The 17,873-nt window shown below is 38.9% G+C and overlaps 1 protein-coding gene across 1 annotated transcript; it reads left to right on the forward strand.

Annotated features, from left to right (window-relative positions):
- The first annotated feature begins 10,322 nt into the window (after positions 1-10,322).
- On the forward strand, positions 10,323-11,097 carry LOC122002508 (18.1 kDa class I heat shock protein-like). Its single transcript, XM_042557705.1, has one exon. It carries the CDS (start codon positions 10,394-10,396, stop codon positions 10,874-10,876), a length of 483 nt encoding a protein of 160 aa, XP_042413639.1. The 5' UTR covers positions 10,323-10,393; the 3' UTR covers positions 10,877-11,097.
- The last annotated feature ends 6,776 nt before the right edge of the window (positions 11,098-17,873 follow it).

Genomic DNA, 17,873 nt, shown 5'->3' on the forward strand with positions numbered 1-17,873 from the left:
GAAAAAAAGTTCAAAACTTCAAACTAGCAATGAAGTATTAAACCAAAAAAAAAAGTCAGCAGAAATTGTTTTGCAACAAGCCAACAACCACTTTTAGCAACCTTTCGGGAAGTTTTTTGAAATGAAAAAAGCATTTAAAAGAAATCTAATCAGGAAGAAAGCAGTCGATAATGATAAATTGATGATGATGGATAATGATGATGGTATTGGACCGCTTGGGCCGGCTAGAAGGGGGGTTAAATAGTCTGCAAAAAAATAAAGAAAAATCCTTCTTGAACTTTCAACAGAACACTTACATAAATTATAAAAGCAATAAATTAAAACAGAAAAGAAGAGACACATAGGGATTTACTTGGTTACAACCGGGGAGGTTGTTAATCCAAGGAAGATGTCGCATTAGTGTCTCTTTCAGGCGGAGAATCCTCTTACAGCAATGAAGCGTACAAATAAAGAAGCTAAACTCTAAAGAAGGCATACAAGTGTTGGAAAATGAATTGCTTGAGTTGATTTTAAGCTTCTGGACCAAGGTTATATTTATAGTCTTGGTTGGGACGCCTGAAAGGGTTCCGGGCGCCCTGAGGGGATAAAACGTTATCCCCAACGCACTAATCGTGGTTTGACTATGATCTGGATAAAAGTCAATCCCGAGCGCCCGGAATGGATCGGGGCGCCCAGAATGGATCTGGGCGCCCGAACCACTAAAGTCAACCAAGTTGACTTTTGGTTCGGGCCCTCTGCTCCGGTGCTGCTCGCCTCGGTTCGGGTCTTCTGCTCCAGCTCCATTTGCTTGGGTGATTTCAGCCAACCGAAATAAGGCTCACCCTAACCCAATTTCTGTCTTCTCGAGCAACCTTCCGCTCCAGCTTCTCGTCCCTCGGAAACACTGACGCCTCCTTCTCGTTCGCCCGCGTACTCTTCCACAAGGCCTCGTACCTCAGACACATCAAGCCCGTCGGCTCCCTCCTGTGCCGTCCTTCTCACTAGCTGCGTCTTTTGCTCGACTCTCTATGCTCCTAAGCTCCTGCACACTTAGACACAAGGTCAAAAACACGACATGACCTAACTTAACTTGTTGATCACATCAAAATAACCTTGGGGTTCCAACAGATGGTTGACGAATCTTCATTCGGTCACTTCAAGCAGCGTTGAGCCTTTGGATTTTGAAGGGTTTAGGGTAGAGAAGATGAACTGTTGTTGGGAACTTGAGAGTTGGGACTGTGATACTTTTGGTGGAGCTTGCAGCTAGTGGCCATGGCGAGTAAAGTGACACGAGAGTACAGGATAAGGCATGGAGGCGGTGTGGTCGTCACTCATCGATGTGGTCGTCACTCATCGTCTCGTGGGTGGCGGTGTGGTCATCGCTCGTCACTCGTCGCCTCGTGGGTGGCGGAGGGGAAGTAGAAGTTTAGGCGTTTAACTACTAAAAACCTAATATCTATTGAGCAAAAGGAATCTATTTAATAATATTTCGGCTTGGGCTGGTTTTATGGGCCAAAAAAGAGCCAAAGTAAAAAAATGGACCAAAACATGGCTTAATTCTAAAAAAACAGGGTAGAATCATAGAATCGTAGGATTAGTGCAATTCTACCGATCTTATATGATCCTAACGATTCCGTCGCGATTCTGCCACATAAAACGACCTCAAACGACCCTGGATCGATTTTGGATTTCTGGATCGTAGAATCATACGATCCTACGATCTGGATCGCAATTTTACAAACCATGGTAGAGACTAGAGAAGGAAGAAAATAAGGTGAGAGTATAATGGGAGAGTATGAGGAAAGAGAATCACAATGATAAGAGAAAATGTGGAACTGTTATATCAGTGGTCTTTCTAGAACCGGTCTTACGGATATGGAGAGAGGTAAATGCAGGTACATAGCTAAAAACGCATGAACCATGCGCCCTCAAACAGTGTTACGTCCTGGGGACACGTGTGATGAGAGAATATGATGAAAGAGAATGAGGAGAGAGAGAGAATGAAGAGAAAATGCGATGAGAGAAATTGAGGAGAGAGAAAATATAATGAGAGAAAAAGTATGATGGGAGAGAATGAAGATAGAGAAAGTGTGATGAGAGAAAATAAAGAGAGAGAAAGTATGATAAGAGAAAAAATGTTATAAAAGATAATGAATAGAGAGAAAGTGTGATAAGAGAAAATGAGAAGGGAGAATGTGGAACCGCCACATCAGTGACCCCCCTAGAGCCGATCTTATGGACATGGAGGGAGGTAAATGTAGGTACACAGCTGAAAACGCATGACCGAAGTCATAGATAAATAATCACCGAAGTAGATGAGAACAGAGAATGTGATGGAAGAGATTGAGGAGAGAGAAAGAATGATGAGAGAAAGTTTGATTAAAGAGGATGAGGAGAGAGAGTGATGAGAGAGATTGAAAAGAGAAAAAGGACGATAAGAGACACTAGTAGAATTTTCTTGATTGACTTTGTATATTCACCGAAGTCATAGATAGATAATCACTGAAGTAGATGCACGTGAAATAATAGGGTACTGTTTTAGGAAAAAAGCGAAGTCTTTGATCGATTTAAGGAGGTAAAATTGGTTTAAAGTTGGATTGATGATGAAGTAAAAAACACTTTTTACTTTGTTTGTATTGTAAAATGCCGAAGTAATCAATGATATATAATTTTACAATTTAAATTAATTACTGAAGTAAAAAAATATCTTTTACTTTATTAGTTGTGTAACGTGCTAAAGTAATAGATGATATATAACTTTACGATTTATATTGGTTGGCAAAAATATATTTTGTAACTTCACCATAACTTTTATTTATCGAAATATTTAGTATTATGTTACTTCGTAGTTTAGAATTATTGACAAAGTAATTGATTATCAAGACTTCATTGTTTTGTATAATACTAAAATAATTGATAAGAAACAACTTCGCAATTATTAAACTGTGATGAACTAAATATTATCTTTGACTTTGACACAATTTTAATGTGATGAAGTAAAAACATATTTTTCACTTCATCAAAATTAAAACATATATATACAAAACTTAAAATGCATTAATTAGATCCACAAAATGATAAATACCTTAATAATCCACAAATTTATCCACCAATCTACAAGTATATATTCACAAATTCATAAGTATAGCCAAAATTACATCGACAAACCAAAAGTGTATCCACAAGTATGTATATCCAAAAATCCATAATGTAAAATAAAATATTTATCCTAACGTATACGACCCATTTAGGCATCTATATACGAGTAGATGAATTCGCTCCATTTACTTCTGACTTCATCATATTGAGATTGGTTATAATATTGATTCTTGATTGTTCATGCAAACTTTTATGTAAAAAATATAAAAATACATTAGATTTATAAAATCATTTATCTAAAAAATGATGAATATCTAAAACATAAATTTATCCACCAATTTACAAGTATATATCCAAAAATTCATAAGTGTAACCAAAATTACACCCACAAACCAAAAGTGCATCCACAAGTATGTATATCCAAAAATCTATAATGTAAAATAAAATATTTATCCTAACATACACCATCCATTTAGGCATCTATATACGAGTAGATGAATTCGCTCCATTACTTCTGATTTCATCATATTGAGATTGGTTGTGATATTGATTCTTGATTGTTCATGCAAACTTTTATGTAAAACATATAAAAATACATTAGAGTTATAAAATCATTCATCTAAAAAATGACGAATATCCAAAATAAAATAACAAAACTGAGCATATATCATAAAGAAAAAACTCATCATCTTCTCCAACTATGGATTTTCACATTTAACTATCTCTTTAATGTAGCTTATCACATAATATCCATATTCAACAGAACCATTTTATTTTAGATTACCCTATAATGTTATATAAAAAAGTAATGCAACGATTATAATCCAAATAATAAGAACTATACATTCATGTCTTAATACATATGTATAATATATACTATCAATTACTTAAACCCTGGTGCTTTAGCAGTACCTTTCGAGGCATTGTACATCTTGACCCCTACATTTTAAAAAGTAAAAAAGTTATTTTTTCATATTTATAAGTGAATGCATTCAAAATCAACATAATCTACTATCTATTTGGTCATTATAGCTTTCCATGCATTGTCTATAGTCAAGATCCAATAGTACCTGCAAAAATAAAAATATAACATTGACTACTATGTAGTAAGAATTAATAAATAACTAAAATCTTACCCAGTGTTGTATAGGATGAGGCAGATGTTGTCTCTACACACTGCTTCCAACTGGTTAGCAATATGTTGTGATATGTCACGATCATCTTTGCCAAGTTGGCTTGTAGCTATGTTGTCGGGATCCACAAATGAAACATAATCAGTCATGTCTTTATCTCTCAAATATTTATAGAGGTGACTACACTCAAATATTATATAACTCGGTTAAAAATGTTTCAAAGTGTGGACAAGCTCCAAATAAAATATTAAAAATACAAACAAACAGTGTAAGTTAGGCATAACATACCCCATATAAACCAAAATTTGTCTGACACCTATCTCTCTCATCTCCATAAAGCACAAGATATCTTCTCTTAGCAACCATATACTTTTCTGAGTTCTAAACAGTATCCTTAAACTCTATGTATATACTCTCTAATTCATTCATCAATATAATAACATGTGAGTAGATATATTTATATGTCATGGGTAATATCTTTTTGATATCCTTGAACTTAGTCACGCTAACCAAGAGCATCCGATAGAGAAAATGGTTAAAGTTTTCCCTTCTTCTACAATTTAGAATATTCATACAAGTATTATAAACTAACATGAAAAAGTAATATCACTTTCTAATACTAATAAAAGTAATGATTGAAATGTCTTTAAAGTATTGAAATAGCTTTAAAAATATATATGCACACTAAATTAAGATTCAGACACAAAATCTAAAATACAATGAAGGATAAAGAGAAATAGATTGGAGAAATAAAATATCTTTATTATGGACAGGCCAAATATTTAAGGCCAATATTGCCCAACTTGTTTTCTTCCCATCCATTCTAAACGTAAGTACTTGACCAAAGACAGGAATTAAGATTAAATGCACATCCCTCTACTCCCTAGGTCCTAATAAACAATTCCATCACCACTTAATGTGGTTCGATATAGAGCCACTATCAACACTAACCACAAGTGAGAGCAAAATTTCAAATTAGAAAGATAGCAAAAAAACATAATAAAAATGGAAAACAAACTTAATAGCAATGAGACAAATATATCTACCTCTGGTTCAAAGACACTACCTGGTGTGTTTTAAGCAATTCCCTCGATCAAAAAAGAGCACACAGTAGAAGACATTGATTTAGTACCATCTGGGGGAATTATTTTTATTCCACCAACATATGTCTCCACAACAACCATCTAAGAACAACAAAGCTTAATGCGCCAATAATCCATTGAAAAAAAAAACTTAGGTTCATGGAATATTGAACAACATGGATTATGTCAATCAATGTATGCAGCCATTGTTGAAATGACAGGAAAGGACTAATCTTGATAAAATAAGCAAACTTGATTCAAGGTCAAGTTCAGTCTTGTTGCTACAAATAATTGTTGCTGAACCCATAGTTTCACACGCTAAAAGGCTTCTTACTTGTTAAATAACACCTAAGAATTACTTAAAGCACATGTTCATGAATCACTTTTCAATCAAATGTAAGATGTATATTTACCAAAGCTTTGTCTGTTGATGTGAACATATGTTAAGGAGCTAGGAGGAATTAGGGGAAAATGGGAGGGCATTTTGGTCATTGCACTGTAGCATCCTTTTTAGGACACTGTTCACCTATGGAAAGGGGGGCTTTTTCGTTTTTTGCTTCCGTCGCCGGCTCCTTCTCACGCGACCTCTCCTCTTCCTTCTCCTCTTGACACCATGGCCTCCATCGCTTTCCTCTCCATGCTGACGACACCGATGCCACCTATGAGCATTGCAGCTGCCTCCCTCCCTCGCCAGCTACGACACCATCTCCTCCTTCGGGTTCTCTCGGCCACCGCCAAGGAGGTGGCCTCTCCCTCTCCTCACGCCCGTTGGCCAACTACCGCCCCTTCTCTGCTCTCTTTCTCATGATGAGGAGGTCGACATCCCCTCTCGCCGCCTTCGCCCTAAGTCGGATGCCCTCGCATCCTGTGGCCAAGCGCCCTTTCTCCCTTAGCCTCTTCCTCTCTTGACTTGCTGCCAAGGTCGTTTCTGTCCCTCTTCACGTCATTGCCAAGGCCACCACCACCCTAAGCATGGATGCTGCCTTGGAGGTTTTTCGTCGCATCCCCCCACAAACATCGACGCCTCCTCTTCTCCTTGCTCACGCATGTCTCTGACTCCCCCTTGTCATCACCTCCTCTCCACGCTGACACCGCAAAGAGCACTGACGCCGACAATCTTCCCCTCTCCCGAACAGCGCTGACGTTGGTCAAGGAGGCGTCGCCTCCTCCCCTCACACCAACAACCTCGTCGGCTGCCCCAATGATCGGACCTACCACCTTGCTGCCAGCTTCGCTAGAACCTGCATCTCCTGCAGTCGCCCCCAGCATAGATCCTGTTATTGTTGCCGTAGGCCCTATTATCGTCGATCAGACCACGTTCCGTTTCCATTGTGTTCCGACCCTCGCATTGATTTGACTTGCGTGTTGTGTTCTAGCTTTCAAGCCAACATAGTATCTGACTTGTGTGTCGTTATGGTATTTTGGCCTACCTGTCGTTGTCATAGTACGACCTACGTGCCGTTATCATATTTTGGCTTGCATGCCGATATAATATCCCGACCTGCATGCCGCTGTCACATCCCAGCCTGTGTGCCGATGTCCTATCCTGATTTGTGTGTCAGTGTCCTATCTTGGCCTGCGTGCCGAAGTCATATCTCGACCTGCGGGCTGATGTCATATCTCGACCTGCACGTCGTTGTTAGGTCCGGTCTACGTATCGTCTTCCAACTGGATCCGGGTCGTGCTCGGCTAGGTGCTGTCAGATTAAGCTCTTCATCCAGCTTAAAGTCATCTGCTCTTCCGGGCCGTGACAACTCGAGTAGCATCCTGACCAGCTCACCGATCCACCCGAGGGCACCCCCTAGGTCAGGGTACGCTCTTCGTTCATATTCTATACGCATTTCATTATTTTATGTCTTAGTCTGTTACTTATATACTTGTTGGATCTACCTCGAGCATCAGGGTACCAGGGATCGGGGTGATCCGGTCGCTGGCTACAGGTAGCGTTGACCAGAAGACTTCTGAGACTTGGTCAATATAGAAGCCATCTCAGCATACTCTCCCCCCTCCAGGATGTTGCGATTCGGTCAACATTCCATCCATCTCATCCGATGGATTGTTTGACTCAGATTTCGGACAGAATTATCTGTTATCATCTTTTACATAGAATAAGCCAAGCTGATGTATAGAAAATAGCAAATTTAGACATAAGAAAATACAAATGCTTTAGTTTAGTTTGTAAGAAAGACTATATGCACACTTTAAGATAACAACCAATGGAAGCCCTTCAACCACTGCAACTATTGTTACCTATCAAGATTCATAAAAATATATTATATAGCTTTACACATGAAGAGATGAGGAAAGGAGAATAAATGTGTGCTCTAGATGAAATTTGTCATGTACTGAAAAACCACATATTGCAACTGTCACGACATCTGTCACACAAGCAAAGCAAGCTATATTTGTTAAAGCAAAAAATAAGGATACAACTCATTTGTTTATCCAATTCCACATGGTGCATTGCGATCACATTCTATTGAGATAGGTAGCATAGGAAGAGCAAACATGAACAAAAGAAGAGACAAGTGTTTAATTTGGTGATACCAAAAATACTCATAACACACCCCACATGTTTAGGTTTTAGTGAGGTTTATCCAAGCAAACATTTGTACTTTTAAAAATCAAGAGTTTGATAGATCTAGCCTCCTACCATGTTGTGGTCACATAGTTTGTCTACTGCTAAGGGTCACAGAAGAATCCGGCTAGCATAAATTAGATTCAACATAAAGAGCAACTCCATAAAAGAAGTGAATTGTTTTGGTTATGCAATAGTTCAATCTTCGATTCAAAGAATCATAGATGCCTTGCAAGAAATCTACTAAAAACAAACACAAATATGCATTACCTTATTTGAGAAAGGGGAGAGCTGCATCGACACGGCACACGCTATTGAAAATGGTTGTTGTGTGATAGGTCCCCTGATGCACCACTGGTATGCTCCCAAACGGACCCCACCCTATTGCAGCAAAGAGGGCTTTACCTATCTGGAAGGCGAAGGAGAAGTAGAGAATGTACCAGGCCTTTCTTCAATAGTTACGCCGACTCCCTCACTTGGAATTTGCTACGACAATTCTTCTGGAGGGGCGTCGTCTTTGAGGATGGTGCAACAAAGGCAGTGACTCATGTGGAAGGGCTTCGAGAGGGGAGCAAAGCCACTAGGGATGCGGTGGTGCCCAATTATTAGGGGGTCAGAGGCAATGCAGAGGGAAGCAAGAAAACTGCGCATAGGGGTAAAGAAGAAGAAGATCATCCACTTCTTTGCTACTCATCTCCTCCTCTGGCAAAAAAAAAAAAAAATCAACGAGAAGAAAAGAAAAGCATCCGAAGAAAGCAACAAAAAGACAGCAAAAGTGGCAAAGAAACATTGGAGGAATGCAAAGGAATTCAAAAGAGAACGGGGCAAGAGATGGGTGTCCAAGGGAAGAGGAAGGGGTTAAAAGAACCAAGCCGCTAGGGTTAGAGAAAAGAAGAGCTAAGTATTTTTAGGCGCTAAGTATTTTATTACGCTAGGGTGAATTATCTGTTTCATCTTTTTTACTTCAGCATCTATAAATTATAAATTTAAAATTACCTTTTTACTTTATCAAATACATTATGTCGAAATAATATACTAAAAAAACATGGGCTAAGTTGTTTATTATATACTACTTCGATATTACTTGTTACTGAAGTAACTTGTACCGAAGTAAAAAATAATTTTTCTACTAGTGAGAGAAAACATGGTAAGAGAGGATGAGGAAAGAGAAAGTATGATAAGAGAGAATGTGATAGGAGGGAATGAAAAAAGAGAAAATGTGTTGAGAGAGTGTGTGTGAAGAATGTTGATCAGAAATTGAGAAGAGAGAGTATGATGATAGAAAACAAGGAAAGAGAAATTGATATGAAAGAAAAATTAAACAAATATATTAAAGATATTTTCGTCCAAAATAATTTTGATAATATCCAAGTTTTTAGTTATGATGAAACCTAAGGGAAAAGGTAAATTTCATCAATAACTAAGTTTTGAAGTTTCATTCCAAAATCTAATTCCTATTCTCATCAATTAAATATAAGATTTGAAAATGAATCTAATTTTTCATTCCAATATCCATGTACCTAAAGTCACCTTACTCTTCTTGTTGTTATTTTAGTTGGATAAAGGGAAAAAAGAGTTGATTATAAAATGTTGCTCATAAAAAAATAAAAGGAAGATCGTTGCTTTTGAAAAAAATATAAAAGAAAAGATATAGAGAAACAAATAAAAGAGGAGAGTTTTACTTTCTTCTTTAGCAACCTTAATTAATTTTGATGAGTTTGATAACGATATAAAGAGAGTAAGGTAAGATAAAATAAGACTATTCTTATAGTGCCAATAAAATTTTAGAAAATATTAGAAGAAGAAGAAGATGCGAGGACTGCTCTTATTGCTGGAAAAGGATAACAGTTGATGCTTCTTGCTTGCTAGAGGAAAGAAATGAGAAGAACAAAGAGCTCTCATACTTGATAAGAGGAGAAGGAGAAGAAGAAAATAGGGCGCAAGCAAGATGGGGGGTCGATGCTTCTTGCTTACTTAGGAAAGAAATGAAAAGAAAAAATGAGCTCTCAAACTTGAGAATATGAGAAGGAGAAACGGAGAAGAAGAAAATAGGGGAAAAGAGAAGAGGAGAAGAGAAGGCGTAAGCAAGGTGAGGGCTACAATAAGTGTGTAGGTAGAAAAAGAAAAAAAAATGAAAAGAACAGAAATTTTAAAAATATTTTAATTCGTTTTAAATTGTTCTTTTAAATTTTAAATTTAATTAGATTAAATAATTTTACTTTGAGTCAATATAATCTTTTTTTTGGTCTAAATTTAATTTGAACTCAGTTTTAATTTAGTTTTAATTTTTTATTTTATGATTTAATTTATCCATTTATCACTGCTTAAAAGAAAAATGTTACGCATCATGTATCTCTGGCCCAGCCCAGAACTCTCTAGAAGCCCAACTTGAGGAACTCTCCAGAAGCCGCATCCTCATGTTTCCGTTCCTGTTAAAACCATCCCATTCCGAAAGCGAAAACAGAACTCGCACTTTTTTCTTCTTCTTCCTCTTCTTGTTTTCTTCCGTCTACAAGATCAAGATGTCGATCACTCCCTTCGACTTCGGTAGTCGGTTAGGAGGCCTTCTCGATCCCTTCTCCATCGGTCCCTGGGACCCCTTCGAGGACTTCCCCTTCGAGTCTCGCCTCGTCTTCCCTCGCTTCGGCGAGGACTTCCCCTTCACGTCTGCCGCTGGCGCCCGCGTCGACTGGAAGGAAACCCAGGAGGCGCACGTCTTCAAGGCCGATCTCCCCGGCCTGCGCAAGGAGGACGTCAGGGTGGAGGTGGAGGACGGCTCGGTCCTCCACATCAGCGGCGAGCGCAGCCGCGAGCGCGAGGAGAAGACTGACACCTGGCACCGAATCGAGCGCAGCAGCGGTAAATTCCAACGCAGATTCCGCCTGCCGGCTAACGCCAAGGCGGATCAGGTCAAGGCAGCCATGGAAAACGGCGTGCTTACCGTTACCGTGGCCAAGGAAGGGGTGAAGAAGCCCAGCGTCAAGTCCATCGAGATTTCCGGTTAGTTTCGAGATTCAGACGTGTTTCTGCCTCGCTACTGCATCAGATGCCTATACGCTTGCTTCCTTATGTGCGTTTGTGCTTTTGCTGTTCTTCCTTTTGGGTTATCTATCCAGATCTATCCACGGTAGTCTACGATGATGCTTTAAATAAATAGTGTACAAATCTGTCTAATTTGTGTTCTTGGAGTATTTCGGTTTAATGATGCGAGCTGAGCTCTTGATAAGCCATCGGAGTTTAAGTTGGAATGTCAGGGAACTGAATTGGTGGTACGGGTACCTGGACGCTTCAGAGGCACTGAAACGTACAACCTGCTAAATATGATTTTATATATTGAATTGGTGGTACAGGTACCTGGACGCTTCAAAGGTCTCAGAGTACGAATAAATTGACATTGTCTGCCATACGTGTACCTGAATTGAGACGTTAGGTGAATGATATCGGAAAATTCTCTACAATCATCATGATCTCGTCGGATTTCAATGAATCTATAGTCATCATGCTACAGGAGCAAAAGAGCGAAATTTCTTAGGCATTATTTTTGAACACTACGCTAAAATTCCGTGGGCTATCAGTTCGACGGGATCCTTATTCTACATATCCTCGATCAACACAATGGTCCAAGGTACATCAAATTTTATATGTCAAAGCTTGATTTTCTATTAGATTCTTTCCTAATTCCGCATATACTTGAGAGTCGTGAGACTGAATTTGTCGTTTTCTCTTTCTGATTTCGCAAGTATTAAGGAGGCGGGAGATGAATTTTTCCTTTCTCAACGGAATCAAATTTTATTATATTCTTTTCTTGACTCCATGGATATTCGGGGGAATTAAATTTATTATATTCTCTCCTTTAGTCGGTCGACATTTGACATTTGGGAATTGAATGATCGAGTTATTCTCTCAATAGGATCGAGTCTTATTATTATTCTCTTTACGATTCAACGAACACTTAGTCAAAGGATCTAGTTATTTTCTCAATGCCATCAAGTTATTCTCACTCGATGGGATCAAGTCTTATTCTATTTTCTCCTTGACTCCACAAACATTTAAGAGTCGCATGATCGAGTCTTACTCTATTTTCTCTCTAACTCCGTGGATACTTGGAAGTCGACGGATCAAGTTATTATCTCTTTCAACATGATCGATATTTTTATTCTCCTCGACTTTGTAGGCATTTAGGAGTCGTGGGATCGAGTCTTATTCTATTCTCTCCTTGATTCCGTCGACACTTGACAGTTGAAGAATCGAGTTATTATCTCCCTCAGCGGGATCGATATTATTACTCTCTCCAACTTCGTAGATACTTGAGAGTCAAAGGATTAAGCACGATGCTTATATTATCATTGTCTTGGACCAGCGATCTATATTAGCAATTGTCTTTTTCAAAGTTCAACCTTTCTCGACTCGGACATAATCAGATAGAGCACTTATAGCCCCTAGTCTTGAACCAGTGATGTCAGTCGGCAATTGTCCTTTTCAGAACTCAATCTCTCTCGATTGAGACATAGGTGGGGTCTAAGTACTTATATCCCTTAGTCCCATATCAACCGTGCCCATGAGGAATTGCCCTTTTTAGGGCTCAATTTCTCTTGACTCAAATATAGTTGGGATCGAACACTTATATTCCTTGGTCTCAAACCAGCAACGTACATCAACAATTATTCTTCTTAGAGCTTAATCTCTCCCGAGTGGGTCATAGTTGGGGTTGAACACTTATATCCTTTAGTCTCGGACCAACAGTGCCCATCAACAATTGTTTTTTTTAGAACTCAGTTTCTCTCGACTAGGACATAGTCAGGGTCGAGAACTTATATCCCCTGGTGTTAAATTAGCGATGTTCATTAACAATTGTCCTTTTTAGAGTTCAACCTCTCTTGACTCAGATATAGTCAGAATTTAGCACTTATTGTTGATGTAATTTTACTCCAGGCATTATTTACTTTTGATGTTTGGTTAAATGAATTTAAGTTAGACAATGTTAGTGATTTAACGTAAATGTTGAGTAAGCAAGTAAAAAGGAAAGCTCAAGTATGAAGACTTGGCAATGAAAGTCCAAGAAGATAGTCTTGGCAGATAAAGTCTCGGAGCATGACTTTTGGCAATGAAATTTTGGAGGTGCGGCCTCTTGGCAAAAGAAGACTTAGCATGACGAAACCGAAGGAAACACTTGAAGGCAAGCGCAAGGACGATGAGCCATGAGCACGGAACCATTCTAAGGGTGCAAGACTGATGAAAGATGTTTGAAGGTAGAAGTCTATGATTAAGGAACGATTCAATTATGAAAGGTTAATTGTTGTATTATCATATTATGAAGTATCAATCGACTGGTACTTTTATCAGTCTACTGATGCCCTATTCGAAAACGAAGAGAGAGTTGCGTCCAACTACCAATCGACTGACACACTTACCTGTCAACTGATAAGTGACCGTTACATGATGACGGTAGAAAATCTCTCAAAATCTTAAGTGTCGTTGAACTTCATTAGTCGATTGACATATACACTAGTCGATTGATGTCGGGAAAAATATAAAAGCTATTCTTGAAGTTTGGAGAGTAGTCACTTACTGTTTTAATAAAAAAGGGTTCTCCAAGTGATCTCCAAATTGACAGATTCTCAATCTCTTCCTCCTAAGCACATCTTTCATCTTGTAAGAGGGAGAGATCATCGTGTAAAGGTTTCTCCACCTTCGTTCTTGATTCAAAAAGGAGGAGATCATAGTGAAGCTTGATCGTATGTGCGCGTCTTGGATTAGTCACCTGAAGGAGGTGGAAATTAAGTAAATCGAGGAGTTAGCATTGCTTTTTCATTACTTCATTGTTTCATTTCCATTTTTCTTACTTCCGTTAACAATTTGTAGGAAGAAAACGAAGAGAAGCTTTTCACCCCCTTCTAGCCTGATGCAAAGGTCTCAACAAGCGATATCAGAGCCCGGATCGCCTCAGAAGAACTCACCGTCAATCGAAGCATCAAGATGACATTTCAAGAAGGATATAACACCACTCGACCACCTTTCTTTGATGACAACGACTTCGTATATTGGAAAGGTAGGATGGAGTATTACTTAATGAATGATATTGAAAATTGATTTAGTATTATAGATGGATTCAAAAAACCAAAGGATGAGCAGAGCACCTCTTCCAACCAAGTATTGGACAAAAGAGATGACAAAGAAGGCTCAAGTAAATATGAGCTCTCTAAGGAGCAATTAAGCAAAGTAGGACTATTCAACTCCGTCAAAGAGCTTTGGGAGAAGTTTATTGAGTTAAATGAAGAATCAAGCGAATTAAGAAGAGTCAAGAGAGATCTCTTGGTGGGTCAATTCCAAACCTTCACCATGAAGACCAATGAGATTGTTAGTCAAATGATTGGTAGATTCAAGGAGATAGTAAATGAGCTTCATGTAATAGGTAAGAAAATTGACAACCGAGATCTATTAAAGTATGTTCTTCGATCCTTTCCTAGAACTACCTTATGAGCATCAATAGTTGATGCATATAAGATTTCTAGAGATATCTCCTTAATTGAACTTGATGAATTATTTTACGAATTTAAACTTCATGAACAAGTTAATATCTTCAAAAGAGAAAAATATAGTACTCATTGTAAAGAAGAAGGAGAAGAAGAAGAAAGAAAAGGAGGAATCCTCATAATTGAGTCATCAGATAGCGATGAAGAAATATCAGCTAGTGAAGTGGCTCATTATGTTAGGAAGATGATGGGAAGAATAAGGTGATTCACAAGGGGAAGGATATGAAGATGTTTCAACTCTTAAAAGGTAAAAATAATCAAAGTTCAAGTTTTAATATTAATATCATTTGTTATGGATGTAATAAGAAAGAGCATATCAAGCTAAATTGTCTGGAATTGAAGAAGAAAGAAGAAAAGGAGAAGAAGAAGGAGGCCATGATGGCCCAAGCTACATAGAACACATCAAACATTTACTCATCGGAGGAAGATGAGCTATGCTATGTCATCTGACATATGATATTTATGACCTTTAAAGATGACAAAGAAGTATCAAGCCAAGTGGAAATCTCAAGTGAAGAGAAATTAAGTGATGAATCGACATCAAGTGATGATGAGGTAAAAGAATTTCTTAAAGTAGAACTTCTTTATAAAACTATTGCTCATCTCAAGAATGTCATAGTTAAATCATAATCTAGGGTTAAAATTTTGAAGGGAGAACTTAAGTCTATTAGCATGTCTATCTAATGAGTCAAATATGCTCAAAGAAGAAAATGAAGTGATTTAACTAAGAGCATGTTTATAGAAATTTACAAATGGATCAAAATATCTAGATATGATTATTAGAGATCAAAGGGTCATTTACAACAAAGTTGGAATAAGATATAAGCCTAAAGAAAAGAAAGTTGTATACATGTTTTTAATCAATGGTACTAGAAATGATGTATTTAGAAACAAAGTCAAGAAGAATTTTAAGAGCAAGGTAAAACAAGCTTGGGTGCCTAAGAAATATTTGCATGACACTTTTGAATCAAATGCATAGGTACCAAAGAGTTGTGTTTTATGTTATTTATGTAGAAGATAAGAAGGATGCAAGTATATAGATTGTGGATAGCGGTTGCTCAAGACATATGACCGGTGATGTGAGCAAGTTCTCTACAATCAATTATATAAAGAAAGGAACGGTATTATTTGGGAAGTGGGAATGTAACGACTCGACCCTTCGGCCCCTTGGGCGGCCCAACTGGCGGCCCCTTGGGCGACCCATTTGACGACCCCTTATGTCATCGACCGACGACTCTCGGCTATGTCGTTACTCACTAGGTCTTCCTACCCCTGGCTAGTGGATTTTTGCATTCTCTAGGATTTGAACTCTAGACCTCCAAGCTAAGTACTAGAGTTTATGAATTCTGGTAGCCAAGTGAGCGCCGTCGCCCAAGGGGTCGAGGGGCTGGATCGTTATAATAAAAAACTTTCCCAGGATTCGAACTCTAGACCTCCATGCTAAGTACTAGAGTTTATGAATCCTGGTAGTCAAGTGAGTGCTCACTTGATTACCAAGATTCATAAATTTTAGTACTTAGCGTGGAGGTCTAGAATTCGAATCCTGAGGAAGGCAAAAATCCACTGGCCAGGGGTGGGAAGACCTAGTGAGTAACGGCACGACCGAGGGTCGTCGGTCGACGATATAAGGGGTTGTCAGTTGGGCCACCCAAGGGATCGCCAAGGGGCCTCCAAATGGGCTGCCAGTTGGGCCGCCAAAGGGGCCGAGGGGTCGGGTCGTTATAGGGAAGCTCAAGATTATAGGTAAAGGTACAATTGAGGTATCACCTGTAAGTTCCTTATGATAATTTTGATGTGATTAACTAAGTCAAGTTAAGTCTTGTTATGTTTTGATGTCCTATGTCTGAGTGTGCAAGAACCTAGGAGCATAAGAGGTCGAGTGAAAGACGCAGCTAGTGAGAAGGATGACACTAGAGAGAGCCGACGAGTTCGGTTCTTTCGAGGGATGAGGCGTTGCGGAAGAGTATGCTGGTGGATGAGAAAGAAGCGTGTGGCGGTTCTGAGTGACGAGAAGCTGGAGCGGAATGCTACTCAAGAAGGCTGAAAAATGAGTTCAGGTGAGTCCTATTTCGGATGGTCGAAATCACCCAAGCAAGTAGAGTCGGAGCGGAAGCTGGACGAAAAGTCAACTTGCTGTTAACTGTAGTACGGGAGCCTGGAGCGATTCCAGGCGCCTGGACTCCGAGTGCCTGGAGCTGGTTCGGGCGCCCGAATCACTTCAGGTGCCAAGGGCACCCTCGACTATGAATTAGATTTAGCAAGGTTCGGGTGCTCGAAGTGGGTCCAAGTGCATGTACTAGAAAGTTTATCGAGACACCACCTATTGCGATCTGGTGCGATGTGGATAAAGTTCTATCCACGTTAAGGCCGCTGGAACCCTTCTAGGTGTCCCGATCATAGGTATAAATACAACCCTGATCCCAGTAGTTAAACACAATTACTTATAAATAATTCTTCTTCTGTTTAACTTTGTAATTGAGTGCTTTAACTGCTGTAAAAGATTTTTCTGCATTAAGGAGATTTATAGTGAGATTTTAACGTCTTGGATTAGCAATTCTTTGATTTCAAACCAAGTAAAATCTCTGTGCATCGTTTTCTTGTCAATTTGCTTGTTATTTTTTTTTTTTTGGGTACAAGTGTTGATGTTGATAAAGGTATAAGTTGAGAAAGGTGTTTATTTTTTTTATTTCAGGTTATTTACCCCCCTCTAGCCGATCGCAAGGGACCAACAAATAGTATCAGAGCTCAATCGCTTCAAGAGGACTAATCGCAACCTGAAACACAAGAGATGATCAAACCGAGCATCTATCTATCAAAGTTCGAGGGGGAATTCGCGAACTGGAAAAAGAAGAAGGTAGTTTTTAAAATAGATTTTGAATTATTAATTATTATGAAATAGGGTTTTGCAACACCGAAGGACAAAGAAGAATATCAATGGACAAAGAAGGAGCAAGCCGACTTCGTGACAAACGACAAGGCAGAGTTCCATCTGCTGAGCATTTTATCATTATAAGAAGTCAACCGGATCGGAGTCTACGAGTTAGCCAAGGTGCTCTAAGAGAAATTTCTAGAACTACACGAAGGGATCTCGGAGGTAAAACTCACGAGATGAGACTTGCTCCGGAACTAGATCAACAACCTTCGATTAGAAAAAGGCGAAATCGTTGCGCACTTCCACTCATGGATCAAGGAACTTATTACCGGACTCACGAATCTCGGAGAAAAGGTAACTAACCGAGATTCGCTAAGGTATGCGCTTAACGTATTTCCTAGGACTCATGAATAGTCAACTTTAGTAAATGCATATTACATCTCTAAGGATCTAGAAGTAAATACATTAGAGGAATTATTTTCCACACTTGAAGTGCATGAAACTAGAGGTGTATATCTGAAGGAGTCCAAGCACAACATTGCTTTAAGGGAAAAAATGGACGAATCAGAATCGAAACGTCTTTCGATGATGAAACAG

Source organism: Zingiber officinale, chromosome 7A, assembly GCF_018446385.1.
Source record: "Zingiber officinale cultivar Zhangliang chromosome 7A, Zo_v1.1, whole genome shotgun sequence".
Lineage (NCBI taxonomy): Eukaryota > Viridiplantae > Streptophyta > Magnoliopsida > Zingiberales > Zingiberaceae > Zingiber > Zingiber officinale.